The following is a 15965-nucleotide window of genomic DNA, read 5'->3' on the forward strand; positions in this document are numbered from 1 at the left end:
AGTGGTTTTTAGTGGTGAGAGTAAAAAAATGGAGAACAGAGGTGCAAACAAAAGAGTCCTCTTATAGCAATAGACACAAAACTAGAAATAGAGAATGAACACATAACTAATACTGAAATACCCCCCCTTTTAAAATTGAAGTGAAAAGTATGTGGGCAGGAAAGGCAATGCTAAAAGGTTCTTCCTCACCATTAGATGTTTCAAAAGAGATTGTCTGTGGTTACAACGTGATGAGCAACAAGGGAGGGGGGAAGGAAATTGATCTATCTATGACTCCTTGTTCTTCTTCTCAATATAAATCAAAACAGACACAAATAATCTTACGACAATTGTACACGACTTTTCAGAAGTAAGTGAAAGAGAAAAAGAAATTGCAACAGAAGAAGAACCAAAAAAAAAAAAAGAAAGTGCTTTAAATTAGGCAATTTTTGTTCTGAGCACATATACACTACCTTTTTATATACGTGTATATATTCAGTATGTAACTATATCTTGGATACATAATTGGCTTCTTCAAATAGGTAGTGTGGCATAGTAGAGTAACTGATTAGAAACGTATCAAAACCGGTTGAAAGAGGGCGTGTAACCGATTCTGCTGCAACTGTTGCTACTGCTACGCTCTTCTCCACTTTCCTGCTTCAGTTTAGGATTGTTGACTAATCAAAGTTCGTATTTTAGTAAAGTCCATGTATACAATTTCGATCTCATTTTAAGTCAAAAGAAGTCTTTTCTTTTAGTTTGTTCACGCAACACTTTCTTTGTCTACTATACTGTTGTATTATTAACAACTTCATAATCAAAAACTTATCATTCATCAGTAATTCAGTAATTACGTTACTGCTATGTTCTTGTCTTTTTGTCTATTTTTTGAAATTTCAGTCATACACATATGCTTTTGTACTACCTGCTCTCATAGGGGTTAATGCTATTATTTCATTGTTGTTTACTCTTTATTTTTTTTTTTCTTTTGGTTGTTGTTGTTGGGTTTAAGCATATAGAAAAGTTACACAATACTTTAACTTTAATTTATTTCAAACTTAACTAAAGTTGACGCCAAATATAATATAATATAATATAACATAATATAAGACAATTGTTAGCGTTTAATTATTCCCAATATGAGTTTTCATATAAAACCCTTTTACTTTCTTTTTCCTTCAACAAAATAACAGACAACAACAACAACAACAACACTTCGATATTATAAACACATTTCATACTTAACATTATTATTATTATTGTTATTGTTATTACCCACATCCCATCATTAACAGGTTTCGTTTCTATTTCCTTATTAACTGATTCCCAAATCACACACACTAACACACCCACCCACACAGACACCCTATAAATAATATTATCTTCATCATAAAAAAAAGGAATTTTTCACTCATATTGGTATAAACATATCAAAAACTCACCACCACTACTACTAAATATCAACAACCTCCCTCCTTATTACACTTTAAACCATTCCCAATTACATACACTACTGAATCTCTTCCTCCATGACACAACCTACTAAATTTCAACCTCCTCCACCAACAACATCATCAAACTCCAATGCTACAATTCTTCCACCTACAATCAACCAAGTTACGTATTTCGGTAGAGTATACACTTTATACGATGCAATGTTACTAGTAGAAGCATGCAGGCTCAATATCCTCCCTACAATAGATCGTCGATTAACCACATTTGAACGACTGAAGTTGATCAAACCTAATAGTATATTCATTTGGAATGAAACCAAGAGTGGTATGAAACGGTGGACAGACGGTAAATTATGGTCAGCGTCAAAAGTCATATTTGGTAATTTCTTGCAGTATCGCGAAATCAACAAGAGTACAAAGACGCCAGAAATTAATGGATTGATTAAGCAATCTTTTAGTTTGAATACCAAAGATGGTCAACGATTTCATTTGATTTCTTACTATAGACCTAATCGTGGGGTAAAATACAATAACAACCAGCTGAAGTTGAATACCCCTACTACTGGTATTGCTCCAGAAAATAGTGGTGGAAGCGATGATGATGATGGTGATGCCGACGTCAACAGGGTGTTGAAGAAACGCAAGTTGTTGCAAAATTCAGACAACATTACACCAAACTCATTCTCATATCCAGTATCAGCTTCAATTTCAAATTCAGGACAACTACAACTGCTACAACAACAACAACAACAACAACAACAACAACAGTTGCTACACGAAGATTATGAAGATGGATACATTGTGTGTATACCATCGCATGATCCTAAATTGAACAAATTGCCACTCTCTAATGATATCTATCCTACTCATACACTACAAGCAATACCAAAGAGTCTTCGTGGTGGGTTCCCAAGTACAACTACCACTACTGCCGCTACAACAATACCAAATACACCAGCTACTCCATCATCGTTATTCAAAGATGCTGATTATTCATCGAGAGAGGAAGAAGAAGAAGAAGAAGAAGATAATGATGATGAAGTAGAACGATCGAATAGATCGACACCTAATAACATTAATATTGGACCAATTGGAATTAATGACTCAACGTCACTGGAACAACAACAGCAACAACAACAAAATCAATTCAACTCTTCAAATCAAACTGTTCCTACTTATACCCATCTTCAAGAGGCACTAAACAGCTATAGTCATCAACTGCCACTGGCACCAACAACAACAACTCTATCTGCACATGGATCTGGACACGCATCTGGACCTGCATCGCATCCATACACTAACTACCCAAACTATGCAATTCCAACAACCACTGCATCGACGAATAGCGCAACACCCATTTTCCAACTCGCTCCTCAATTTGCAACCTTGCCACAACAACAACAACAACAACAACAACAACAACAACAACAATCACCAGGAGCAGCTCCCGTCGCTCCTCCACATCCACATCCATCTTTCTATTCGACTGCCACCACTGAGTCACCCACAAGCAATTTTCAACTGAAGTTGAACAACTATGATTACATCAAACGTTGTGATTTACAAATTGTTGATATTTTGAATAAAGGGTTTTTGAAATGAAATCAGTTCTGTAAGTGGTGATGTTTACGTTTAGCGTAACAATAGCGTGTTGCGCACTAAATTTAATGGATTTTCATTTGCTTTCAACTGTGAATAAAGTATATACATGTATATGCGAATGTTGAGTTTTTTGAAATAAATAGATCTCAATAGAGTTGATGATCTCTATCCCCTATAATCCACCACCTTTTGCGGTTGCGTATAAGCTTTTTTAGAAATCCAATGCCAAAAAATTTGAGTTTCTTAATGAAGGCAGTAAATTATTACACAAAACTTGATGCAAGAGACTTTTCTTTTTTTTTTTTTTGTCACAAAAGTATCGATATACGATTTTCTCTACAACAGAACCGACAAACTTAATTAACACTAAAAATATCTTCACTTGGGCCTTCTAATACCTTGATAATCACAACATTTTTTCATATGAAGCTTCATCACGGGAAGAACAACATAAAGAGTGCACGCCTATTGTAATATAATACATCGTTTAATGACAAAGTCAGAAAAGACTGCGAGTACAGAAACATCACCTTCAAAACATATTTTTTACTGTATAAATTAATATACCATCACCCACTAGCTTCTCTTTTTTTTCTTCTTTACTTTATCCTCAAATTCAATACACCCCAACGGAACACCTTTTTCCTTCAACAAATTAATAATCGTATTTCCATGAGGTCCTTGTACTTGTACTTGTTCATCATCAACAATAGTCGTTGATCCCGAACACAATTTTCTCAACTCCTCAGCAAATGCCCCTTGTTTGATAAAAAACTTGTCATAATTACCAACCCGTGTTATAACTTTACGACCAATCTTCATTTCAGTAACAATGTGAATCTTGGGTGGTGTGCCTTTACCCAAATGGCTATGTTGTTGAGATGTGATTGAGTAATGTGGAGTGAAATTGGTCAAGAAAGTGGTAAAGATTTGGTCACGAGCAACTTGTGAGCCATTTGGTTTGTTTGTTGGATTGGAAATAATTTCATCAACAATAATTTGTTTCGGATTCGTTGGGTTGACCAAATTGGCCAATTTGATGTAATCATTGAACATGGTGCGTAGCTCGGGTAAAGTATATAAATGGTCAAATCTAGCATCGAGTTTATTAAAAAACATGCGTGATTTACTAGTTGGTTTGTATAAAGTGGTAATCTTCATCATTGAGGAGGAAGAGGATCCCCCATCTGAATTGGAGGACGTTGGTTTCTTCACTTTGTTGATCTTGTGAGGAACAAAGTTTTCGATTGTGGGGTTGGTGCGTGACATTAGTTTGATGATGGATAGATCTTCATCTTTGCCCTTGACTTCCAAATAAGATGATTTAGCCATGGCTTTGAGGTATTTGGAGGTTTTTTTCCATGATGTTTTTTTGATGTTGGCGTAGGATGAATCAAGTATGGGCAAGTTCTTGTATATGTATGACGACATAAATGTTGATGCATTTATTGGCAATTCAACAGTTTCCAACTTGATGGTTTGAAGTAATGATCTGACAAAGAAATTATCCACTTCCTCTGCTGTCAATTGGGCCAACTCTTCGGCAACATCATCAATCTCGGTGTTGTTTTCATTCCCCGTTGTGTCTGTTCCAGCAATGGAATCAGCCTCAGGGGGTTTACTGACTGGCTCCTCGTTTATCTCAGTTGTCTCGTCTTCACCCGTTTCCACCACTTCTTCCTTAGCGGCTTTTGGAAATTCGGCATCCACTTCCTCAGGTATCACTACATCAATCTCCTTATTCAACTTTATCAACTCATCATCAAAATGATGGATAATCTCCACTGCCATTCCTGATCTTCCAACGACATAATCAAACTGTGTCAAATTCAATCGACACACTCCAACAGCCATAATCACATTTGGCTTCTCTTTTGAGACAATACCAACGACTGCATTCTTCACTGCTCGTTTATCAAATGGAGGAATAGTACCGGGTAACATCAAATCGGCTCCCTTTCCTAAAACTCCAATAACAGGTTCATGCGTCTTCACCAACGGTAAAACATAAGGGCATTTCCAACATGTGAATAGTGATGGGTACAATTGAGAGTCTCTAGTTTGAAACCAAGTTGGAATCTCATTGGAATCGAAATATATTGTTCCTGTTAATTTTTTGTCAACTGGTGATGTAAAAGTTGCCTTTTTGCTGATTGGTGGCACGAGATTATCTAGTCCTTCTTTGGCGATCTCATCAATAGGGAGATTGTAGGTCTTGCATACTGTTGATAAAAGTTTCCTTCGATCGGATGATTTGATATTCGCCGCTGGTTTCACCTGTGGTGGTTTTTTGAACATTTGTAAAGAAAGATGGCAAAGAAGAAGTGGTTTTAGTTTTGGTGGTGATTGCGAAATGAAAAAGAAAAAATTGCGACACGCAAAAAAATATTCATCCAAGTAAACAACCAGACTAGACCATAAAATGAGGCAGTCCAAGGAGTCTCCCCGCGTTAAGTCGCTACGTAAAGCGATAACATTGGTTGTCATTGTGTTGATGGCTGGTATTGGCTACCCTTTGTTCACCTACACTACCTCCATTTATCGTGCTGATTTACCAATCGAGCAAATTAACAAGTATGATTTGTCAACCATGAAGTTCAAGATACCTGTGCATGTCAATGCACCAATTGACGAGAAAAAGCTAAGATCCAGGTTTAAACTGCTATACCCAGACTTGGAACTGAGTTGGGTAGTCGATTTGGTGAATAAAGACGATGCAAGGTATATTGTTAATGTGCACCGCAATGCAAATGACTTTAAAGTCGAGACTGATGACAGGATCATTAACATCAGCCTACGACCTCAAGATGAGGTTGACAGACTGGTGCAACAAGTGTTGTTTGAGCATGTATTCAAAGATGAATTAGATACATTAGTCTCATTGAAACTTCGTCAACCAACTACTGACATTTCCTTCGCTTACAGTGACAATTACAATTTGGTATTTTCATTACTTGTCGAGGACGGTAAAAAAATTAACTGGCAGATAGAACAGGCGCTTGCTGAATTTGAACCTGTGCTTGCTTATTTACAAAACATCACATCATTTTCAGTAACCACTCAAATCCAATACTATTCCAACCTCAAAGGTCTTTACGAAGATGGAATCATTACCGAGGATGATTTGACGACATTTATTGATTTTGGTGGTTGGAATCTTGTGAATTTGGACATCAATCCAACAATCAATTTTGTCACTTTTCTTCCTAAACAACCGCTTTCCATTTCCCATTCAGGCTCCAATTCGTTTTTGGTATCACAATGGGGTGGCTTCAAGATTTATAATCGAGGATTACCATCAATGGCAAATTCCACCATAACCGTGGATGAGTTGATTCCAATCATGAATATTTTCGCCAATCAGTTGTTACAACTACTTGGATTCCCCAAAGGAGATCAATCATTAGCAATAAAGCTAGACTCAATACAACGGTTATTGGTGTACAAGAATGTTCAAAGTTCAATTGATAATTTAAAATCCTTGGTGAAGTTGTCACAATCTTTAAAAGATATCACTGTTCCAGAGGAAACTCGCCAGCAAGTGCTTTATAGTCTCGAGAAAATTGACGAAGCAATAGGTACAAAGTCAGTTGAAGCTGCTGCTCAAGCAGAACTGGCTTCAAACAAAGCATTCTTTGAAAAGGAGATGGTTCAACAAGCATACTTTCCTAGTGAACATAAATTGGCAGTGTTCTTACCATTATTAGGGCCAATATCCTCAATTGTCATTTTCAACACGATAAAGTTGATTAAGGGTAAGTGATTGAAAAGTGTATAGCTAAACATAGTGATTCATTAAGTATGTTCTCCTCCTGCATATAACCACTTGGTGATATTCTTTTTTTTTTATTTTTTCCTTTTTCATTTTGTCTTTGTTCATTACAAAATTTTTCAGCCAAAACATCATCCAAAAGTAGATTTGTTGAATCCTCCAATGTTCAAACTAATACCGCTTCAGCCTCTAAGGCGCATACTTCCCAAATGTACTGCTTCACCCACGTGCACATTCATACGTTCCTTAGTACATTCTAAGGAGACCAAGACTCAACTTCAACGAGAAAAGGATAAGCAAAAGAAGCGTAAATTGAGACAAGAGTTAAAATTCAAATCATTGGAAAACCCCATTGATCATCCCTTACATATGCCAATTGCTGAAGCTCTCAATACTATCAGGTCATTTGAAGTGGGCAAACCAGCCGAAAAGACGACAATTACTTGTAATTTGTATGTGCGTCAAGAACAAGGTGCTGCTCCCCTAAATGGAACTGTTGATATACCATTCCCCATAAACAAGAAAACCAAACCACTTGTATTTACGACTCATCACTCGATAATTGAAGAGTTGCTGTCATTGGTTGATCCACAGTTTTTAGGAGGTAAGGAGTTGATTGATAAATTTGTTAACCAAGAGTTGTTGCCTAATGATTTCACTCATGTTTTTGCAACTAGTGAAATGGAGAGTCAGTTGAGAGCAGTTGCAAGGATATTGGGTCCTGCTGGATTACAGCCTACAAAGAAGAAGGGCACTGTCACCGATGACCCTCAAGCTATTGCAAATATCTTGAGATCGTATCAGATTAAACAAAAAGATTCACATATAACGTTTACTGTTGGAAATGCTACATTTAGTGATTTTCAAATCATGTCGAACTTGAAGGCAGTAAGTGATGTCATTTTTTCACAAATTGATCCAAATGCTTCGAAAAAGACTAGGTTGGGCTACTGCTTCATTTCATCGGCAAATAGTCCAGGGTTAGTTATCGATTTTAAACAGGACTAGAAATACAACAGAAGCATAGGTCCAATAGAGAACTTACTATAGTCAAAGTAAATAAACTTGTATATATATACATTACAACTTTTCTTCCATCTCGCGCTTTTCCTCTTTGGCGCCAATTGAGCTGATCCCGGTTGTAGCATATGCAATCATTAACCAGGCAGGGAACCATCCCAAAATGATAACCAACCAAGTCCAACATTGCAATTGGTTCCATGAAGCAATCAAATTGGCAAAGAAATCCTCCCCAAAGTACCCATTTGCCAAAACAAACACCAAAAATGGATTCGATACAAACAAGCACAAGATGGCCAATTTCTTATTAGTTTGAATCACAGTGGGGACAAACGTTAATGGGATTGCCAATAAACCAATTGTGAGGGCCAATGCAAAATGAACAATCAACAAAGCGGTTATCAAAAACGCAATGATTAATAAAGCCAATCCAATCAAGGCAAAGCTTGTTGTATTTGATGATTGTGAGCGGCTCTTTGCCACAAAAACTGGCAATATCAGGAGCGCCATTGGGACATATTCCAACATATCTACTGATGCTTGTGGTATGATAACGGACAACACCACACATATAACTTCAGCAACAACGGCTACTACCAATAATCTGGTCAAACTATGGGGTATCTGGTCCAACTCAATGCCAGTATTCAATATTGTATTCAATGCTCCAAGAGCATAAGCCACTGCCAACAAAACGGCACTAGGCAAATAAGTTCCAATAGAAACAAAATGTTTAGGACTCAACATCAAGTAGAAGAAAAATGATTGATGGAACTTCTCCAACAAGTTATTGACTGATCTAAATGTAGAATCAACAATTCGTCCAAATTGCGTCACATCGTGTCCTTGAGCTCCCCTGGCTTTGATTGTGAATGCTTGAATTTGCCATCCAGAAAAGGCTTCGTGGCCATGGACATCTCTAGATCCAGCAACCACCAATCGCAAAATACCAGCAAATAATGTTTTCAATCGGTTGGTAAAGTTTATTGCGCGATCACTAATACCTTGAATACTACAACTGATACCTTCGTGTTGACCAATTTGATTTGCTGTGTTTAGGAGATCCAAGTTCGGCAATTGGCCATTTAAACCTTCATAGAACATGTCATAATACTGGAAACCATCACCCTGTTTACCGTATTCCATAATTATAGCTGCCTCAATGGATCCTGCAGTATCGTCCAAACTTGTATGATAGGCATTAACCCAGGATCTCAAACTCTGCTTGCCATCGGGTGGAATCACAAGTATTATATTCTTTGACCAAACGGAAATACGTTGGAAATAACGCATCAATGCCATCCCAAGCGCCATTGCACCTTCATTGAATTCGTCGTCTGAGTTAACCCACGGCACAACCAACGCCATAGCCTCTGTATTTTCACCTCGCGATGCATGCATGATTGAGTACAAAGTGTCGTTAGTGAAGCCATTGCGGTGTCGCGAGACTGGCAAACCTAAATCTTGTAACCATTGCGTGATAACTTCATTGCGTTGCTCAATTGGTTGCTGTTCAAGTTGCTTAATCTCATTCCTGTACCCACGAACAATGTTCCATTCACTTTCTCTAAAATAGGATGTAACCTGTCCCGGCATCAACGCGTTTTCTGAAATATAGCAGTTGCGATAGTTTCCATCTTGAGGTAAAGTGACTAACCATAGTACACTTAAAGCAGCCAAGACTATCGAAAGACGAGGTAGTAGTTTGATTGCCTTTGGAATCAAATTCAATTTATGAATTTTTCTAAGTACCTTCTCTGCTAAGGCCATAACTGTAGATGATGATAATCGATGAGAGGGCAAGTGATGTTTTGATGTGTCCAAGAGGATTCTGAAAAAAGGAAAAAGCTACCAAATTTTAAAAACAAGCTTTTTACTATGGGGATGTGATGCTGTCGTCGTACAAGTTACTACAAAGACAGCTTCGAAGGCTACCTCTACCGCGTGGTATGATTCTAGACGGGTCAAGAGTGTTGAAACAGCAGTATCTACTTGGCAAAGCTAAAAGATTTGAACACTTATTACACCAAATCTTGGATCAAGAACAATACAAAAAGATAAGTGAAGTGCTTGACGCTATATATAAAGTGGACAAACCCCAATGGTATAAAGAGTTTGAAAATATTCCATACATGAAAGTGAAGGGCCATTGGCCCACAGTGCATTTAATTGACTCCTTGACAGATAATGAGGACCCGAAAAAGACATACTACAATAAGCTACCCCAGCCTTTTTCTGTGACCCAAGCACTCAACATCAACACTGAGAGTTTACGAGAGCCACTACCGTTGATCAAAAGATATGCTGAGCAGATAAATCCAGTTGTTGATATCATCAAAGAAGTAAGGAAAGTTTATGCGTTTATTATGTCACAAAGAATCTTTGATGTTACAAAGCATCCATTTGAAGTGTTTTACTATCCTTCCAAACTAGGTATACCGGAACACCCAGTTGGGTTAGATTCTTTATTGAGGAAAAAAGTGAGCCAGGTTAAGCGTGTATTGGAGACATTTCAACCAATTCAAAAGTCACAACTAGAGAAGTTGATGAATGCTAGAGGTTCAATCAACTCTAGATTCTTCCTCCATCTTCAAAGAAAACGTAGTAAACAGACAACTAGTTTCCAAGTTAAGAAATTAATCATCAAAGAGAAGATCTTGAGTGAAGAGCAATTACAAGACATAATTCAAAAGTATCTACGACAACAATATTACCTTGAAAACGCAAGCTATAAACTAAACAAACTATAGAACTATAATACCAATTTCAACACCGCATAGTGTACTTTGTTCTTGTCCGTTATCCATACATATTTAGAATTAACAGCCAAGTGTGCTGGCTCAAAGGGAAGATCCGGTAAGGGCACTGGTGTAGTTGTAGCATGATCTAAAACATAAAGACTATCCTTTGTTAGTGCAACCATGTCTTTGTCGCTAAACTCAAACCCTCTGGCACCTTCCACTTTGTCAATTACTTGACCGTTCGCTTTCCACACTTCCAAAGTTTTGTCATAATAATCGGTGTGTGCTTCAACAATTTGGAGTCCCCATGTTGAACCACGCATATCAAAAGAAGGTGTTGGATGGTATATTTCAGCATAAACAGAAATTTCGACATTTGATTGATGGTAATCATCGACCTGATCCAAAATGACTTGAAATGAATCTGAGAGATTTTGCTGAGACTCGCTCAACAAGTTACGCTCACCGAGTTGTTTGATTGTATCAAAATCCGTTGAAATATATTGCAATACTTTGGATTGCAACAAGTTTGCGTGAATAAACTCCAATAATTTTGACGTTGAATAGCTGTTAGTTTCTTCCTTATCTGCAAATTTATCAACGATTGTTTTCCACCAGTTGAAAAACTCTTCATAGTGCTCTTTCTCCTCTTTCAAATCCCATATGAACTGTGTATAAGCTTTCAATTCAGCTTGACATTCTTTTGTAAGTTTATTGATGTCCTTCTCGTCAAGTTCGATTGGATTTTTCCACTTGGTGATCCCATTCAATTCATCCAACAATGCAATCACTCTTTCCATTGGTGCAATCAAATATTGGAAAATCTTTTTATGACATTCTTCGAAAACAATTTCCAACAACTTGTTCATCTTTTTCAATCCACGCTCTCCAAATTGATTGACCCAAAAGTCTTTGGTATTATCAGGAATAGTTCCTGTGAGTAACATATCACCCAAGTCTTGCAACAAGTCACCTTTGATTTCCGTTTTCAAGTTTGACAAGTACCTATTTATGGCAACATAAAAGGTCTTGAGCTCCTTTTCGATCTCACTTAAAGTTGATTTCGACCTCTCAAGATACTCAATGACTTGACATAAAAGAATCATCAGATCTGCATATGCTTCTCGGGATTTAGTGGGGATTTCAATACTGATCAATCGCTGACTGTCATCAAGATACTTTTGCTCAAATAACGCAGACTGAACCTGCAGCCGAATTTGGTATTTTGTGACAATGTTGATGTTTAAAACTTTGTTGATTGTAAAAGTGATGGATTTTTCATCATTAATAACCAAGTAATCCAAATTGTACGAAATATCATTATAAATGATTGGCAAACTCTTGAGTACCTTGTTCTTCAATTGATAATTGGTACTTGACCAATGAATAAACTCGATATCAGCAAATTTTTGGTCCAATGTTTTAATTAGCTTACCATCACTAGAATCGTAAATCTTGATGGTTTTGTCTGCCCCTGACAAACAAAAATTCTTTTCATGACAAGTTATACCTTTTATTTCAGCACCGTTATTAACAAAATAAATCTCTTCACCACGAATACGGAAACAATGTAGTGTGTTTTTATCTCTGGTCATGAGCAATAAATTCATTTTGGGACACCAAGCCAATATTGATTTAGGATCACTTTTCAATGGAAACTGCCCCACATGAACAACAGAAACTTCTCCATCCTCATCAGCCAAACGTTCATCTGGATCGCAACTTATATACTTGAACTCTGGACTAAAGATCAGAAAGGTTTTCAGAGGCATTCTAGGTTGGAGGATTATGGTGTACTGTAAAGAAAAGTGTGTGGAGTCTAGGAAAAGAATCACTTGATTAATACTCTACGCGTCTGTTGTTGATGTATTTATGTTATTTACAATTTTTGATTTCGCGTATCTATCGTTAAAGTCTAAACAATGTTGAAATACAAATACTCCAAGTTAACTAGTTAAGTACGAGTACCTCAATTGGAAGGGGTGCGTGCCATTGTGTTCCATGCTCCGGATGCTTTTTTAATTTCGAAAGCAGACGAAAGTTGTGGATCTTAGGTTTTCCTGTTGGTGATTACGTTTTTTTTGTTTTTTTTGTTTTTTTTTTTATTTGGAATTTGAATCTGTTGATTTGAGTTATCCAAAACTGTTCACCTCTACTACCTACCATTTCTACGGATTCAATTTAGGGACCCTGAATGATAGGTGAAATAAGCATTGTTACACCACAGAATCTGTGAAACCCTTTTTTTGGACGTACAGCAAGTTATATACTGTGTTCCTCGTCATAGCCAGTTACACCTGAACGTATTTATTGAGCGGAATGCCTCAACACATGAATAGTTTGAAAACAAAATTTGCATCACCTGAATGCTCTATTTATCAAGGTGCTCTATGACTTTGTATTTGAAGGTGTTCTATTGCGTCGGACTTGCCTGTTACCTATATGCAGGATTCTAACGGGCTATTGTTATCTAAACGACCCAGAAATTATTCCGAGATATAATTATAGGCCCCATATTGTGATGAGAAAGTGTACTGCTGTCTTCCTACTTGCGCGGGATATAGTCTATACTTATGAAAGCGGTTCATCGCTTCAGCTTCATTTATTTGCTTCAATCGAACCGTCATTTGACAATAATGTTCACAACTTCGGTTATGCACCCCAAAAAGGAAGGCAAAAAAAGAAGAATGAGAAATTATCACATTCACTTTTTAACACAAGAAACACAAACAAACAATAGCAATAACATACACGAAATATAGAGAAAGAGGCTCACAACCATAGAACAATCGATCAAGTTTTCCCTCTATCATATATAAAATAAACTAGCCTTTCCTAACCCCCCCTCTTCCCCCAATAATGGCCTCAGATACACCACTAGCCGCAATACCAAACACCTCCGAACTACGAAATACACCTATAGCCATGACCCAAGACCAACTTGATAATATGGAACACAAGATATTATATCGACAAACCAGATCATTAAGGCTAGGTGACACCCAACGATTCAAAATACACTTCACTCCGCATGCAGAGGGCGATGAGGTAGTAATACCGCCAACATTATGGGTAAAAGTTAAAAACCTTGAACCAGTATCAAAGAGGGCAATATACTTAGGTATGTTTTTCAAAATGATTTTTCAGTAACTATATAAAGAGAAGGGATTTACTAACATAGTCTAGCTGGTCCATACATATTATATGTTGATTGTCGTCAACTGGACTACGACCCTAATGTCAAATACTTTGTTACTGCAGATCAACCTGTTTTTGAGCCACAGCTTTTACCCGGCCAATCATTCTATGTTCAATTGTCATGTCATACTTTAAAGAAGGATTATTCCTGGATAGTCGATGTTGTGTCCCAAATAATATTCAACACAAAGATTACAATTGATTTCGAGATTATGGTGGGAACTTCGAAAAAAGTTCTTCACGAGGCATCACATGCAGAAAAGCATATCCTTCATGCCGATCATGTGGGCACATTCCATCCTTTGTTGAATGTCACAGAATGGGACACAAGAGATTTGTGGAATTTACCGGTACTCCTGCCTGGGAAGCCAAAGCATTTGGTAATATTGACTCATGGTCTTCATTCAAATTCAAGTGCTGATATGTTGTATTTGAAAGAGCAAATTGACCGAATGGCAAAAAAGACTCAAACTGGCTGTGGGGAAGAAACTGTTGTCAAAGCATTTTTCGACAATGGAGGGAAAACTGAACGAGGGATCAAGTATTTAGGGAGCAGGGTTGCAGAGTACATCGTTGAACTAGTTACTGAGAATGAGATGCTAAATAATGGACAAGTGACAAAAATATCGTTCATAGGCCATTCCTTAGGTGGGTGTGTTCAAGTATTTGTTATTGCTTACCTTCGACTGAATTTCCCATGGTTTTTTGAAACGATTAAACCGATCAATTTCGTTGCTATAGCGTCACCATTATTAGGAGTAGCCAACGAAAACCCTCTTTATGTCAAAGTTGCCTTGTCAGCTGGTGTTGTGGGAAAAACAGGTCAAGAATTAGGTTTGAAGTATTTAGAGAACAATTCCAAACCATTATTGTTGCTATTGCCTTCAGGATTGGCACACAGGACGTTGAAGCAGTTCAAACGGAGAACAGTGTATGCAAATGCATTAAACGATGGGATTGTACCTTTGAGAACGTCTTCCTTATTGTACCTTGATTATAAAGGGTTGGTACCATTGATCAATTCCAATGATGTTTCTTCAAATGATGCCAAAGGTGCTATTGAAAATGCACAGCGGAATGCTAAAGATGAGGTCTCCGGCAAGGCGCCAAAATCAGTGAAAGATAACAATCCATTTCTGCCAATGCAAACACTAATGTCATATTTCATGCCACAGAAGCAAAAAGGTAAAGGTGAACAGTATAGAAATTTCCAAACTACAAATGAAGAGGGAGAAGGAAAAAATGAAGGTGGAGATGAAAAACGCGAAGCTTCTGGAATCCCAAATCTGACATTTTTGGATAGTGCCGCTGCATTGTTCCTTCCTCCTCTTCCATCGATGAAATACATCACGGACCCCACGAGCCGAGACAATGTCATCATCCACGACAAGGTGTATTATGAAAAAGATTTGCCAAAAATGTTGAGAAATGGTGATCAATTTGTCTCAGGAAGCAATGGCTCGTCGTCTAATGGAAACTCGTCAATGACAAAGAGATTACTCAATAGAATAGACTACAATTACGAGGAACTCGAAGAGCAGATTGCACGAGAATACCACAAAAATATGAGTTGGCGAAAAGTAGTGGTTAAGCTCAAGCCTGATGCGCATAATAACATCATTGTACGAAGAAGGTTTGCCAATGCTTATGGATGGCCAGTTATCAAGCATCTTGTCGAGAATCACTTCGGTCCTGAAAAAGTTTACAATAAAACAGTAACATCAGTAATGGAACATGCATCAACAGGCGAGTTTGCCAGCCATGATTCATTAGACGATGAACAAGACTTGACCAATTTGGTTAATAGAGATTTAATGACTAGGCAAAATCATGAAATTGATGAAACTACAACTGCTGAAGAAGAAAATACTGCAAATGCTGCGTGGATTAATGCTAAGGATAATTCGGAAAGTATATTTGCATTGGGAGTTGCTGGGTTATTGGGAGAAGTTACTCATTTCGTTGGTGATTTTGGCGAAGCCATATTTAACGGGAAAAGACCTTCGATTCCATTGATTGGACAAATTCCCTTACCGGCAGCTTTAGTTTCACCATCAAATGAACCTGCCATGGCCGATGGCGTTGTTGCTAATGATCAAGGACGCAGCCTTTCCATTGCCGAGGATGAGATTGATGAATCAGGTGATTTGAGTCTTTCGAAACCGGGTGTAATGAATAATTTTCTATAGCCCTCCACTA

The 15965-nt window shown here is 37.5% G+C and overlaps 8 protein-coding genes across 8 annotated transcripts; 5 read left to right on the forward strand and 3 right to left on the reverse strand. All coding sequences in view use genetic code 12, as the record gives it.

Moving 5' to 3' along the window:
• Positions 1–1508: 1508 nt before the first annotated feature.
• On the forward strand, positions 1509–3035 carry PTH2 (Pth2p; the record flags this gene model as incomplete). Its single annotated transcript, XM_036810661.1, has 1 exon — positions 1509–3035. One exon carries the CDS (start codon positions 1509–1511, stop codon positions 3033–3035), a length of 1527 nt encoding a protein of 508 aa, XP_036667175.1.
• A 576-nt stretch (positions 3036–3611) lies between these two features.
• Positions 3612–5333, reverse strand: CPAR2_502370 (uncharacterized protein; the record flags this gene model as incomplete). Its single annotated transcript, XM_036810662.1, has 1 exon — positions 3612–5333. One exon carries the CDS (start codon positions 5331–5333, stop codon positions 3612–3614), a length of 1722 nt encoding a protein of 573 aa, XP_036667176.1.
• Positions 5334–5457: 124 nt separating this feature from the next.
• On the forward strand, positions 5458–6798 carry CPAR2_502380 (uncharacterized protein; the record flags this gene model as incomplete). The annotated part of the gene is made up of 1 exon (XM_036810663.1): positions 5458–6798. The coding sequence occupies one exon, from the start codon at positions 5458–5460 to the stop codon at positions 6796–6798; it is 1341 nt and encodes a 446-aa protein (XP_036667177.1).
• Positions 6799–6969: 171 nt separating this feature from the next.
• On the forward strand, positions 6970–7815 carry CPAR2_502390 (mitochondrial 54S ribosomal protein uL1m; the record flags this gene model as incomplete). The annotated part of the gene is made up of 1 exon (XM_036810664.1): positions 6970–7815. One exon carries the CDS (start codon positions 6970–6972, stop codon positions 7813–7815), a length of 846 nt encoding a protein of 281 aa, XP_036667178.1.
• Positions 7816–7887: 72 nt separating this feature from the next.
• CPAR2_502400 (GPI-anchor transamidase subunit) lies at positions 7888–9597 on the reverse strand (the record flags this gene model as incomplete). Its single annotated transcript, XM_036810665.1, has 1 exon — positions 7888–9597. The coding sequence occupies one exon, from the start codon at positions 9595–9597 to the stop codon at positions 7888–7890; it is 1710 nt and encodes a 569-aa protein (XP_036667179.1).
• Positions 9598–9716: 119 nt separating this feature from the next.
• CPAR2_502410 (uncharacterized protein) lies at positions 9717–10577 on the forward strand (the record flags this gene model as incomplete). Its single annotated transcript, XM_036810666.1, has 1 exon — positions 9717–10577. One exon carries the CDS (start codon positions 9717–9719, stop codon positions 10575–10577), a length of 861 nt encoding a protein of 286 aa, XP_036667180.1.
• Positions 10578–10579: 2 nt separating this feature from the next.
• Positions 10580–12340, reverse strand: CPAR2_502420 (anaphase promoting complex subunit 4; the record flags this gene model as incomplete). The annotated part of the gene is made up of 1 exon (XM_036810667.1): positions 10580–12340. The coding sequence occupies one exon, from the start codon at positions 12338–12340 to the stop codon at positions 10580–10582; it is 1761 nt and encodes a 586-aa protein (XP_036667181.1).
• Positions 12341–13517: 1177 nt separating this feature from the next.
• Positions 13518–15955, forward strand: CPAR2_502430 (putative lipase; the record flags this gene model as incomplete). Its single annotated transcript, XM_036810669.1, has 2 exons — positions 13518–13689; positions 13755–15955. 2 exons carry the CDS (start codon positions 13518–13520, stop codon positions 15953–15955), a joined length of 2373 nt encoding a protein of 790 aa, XP_036667182.1.
• Positions 15956–15965: the final 10 nt, after the last annotated feature.

The sequence above is a fragment of the Candida parapsilosis genome, contig 006139, assembly GCF_000182765.1.
Source record: "Candida parapsilosis strain CDC317 annotated contig 006139".
NCBI lineage: Eukaryota > Fungi > Ascomycota > Pichiomycetes > Serinales > Debaryomycetaceae > Lodderomyces > Lodderomyces parapsilosis.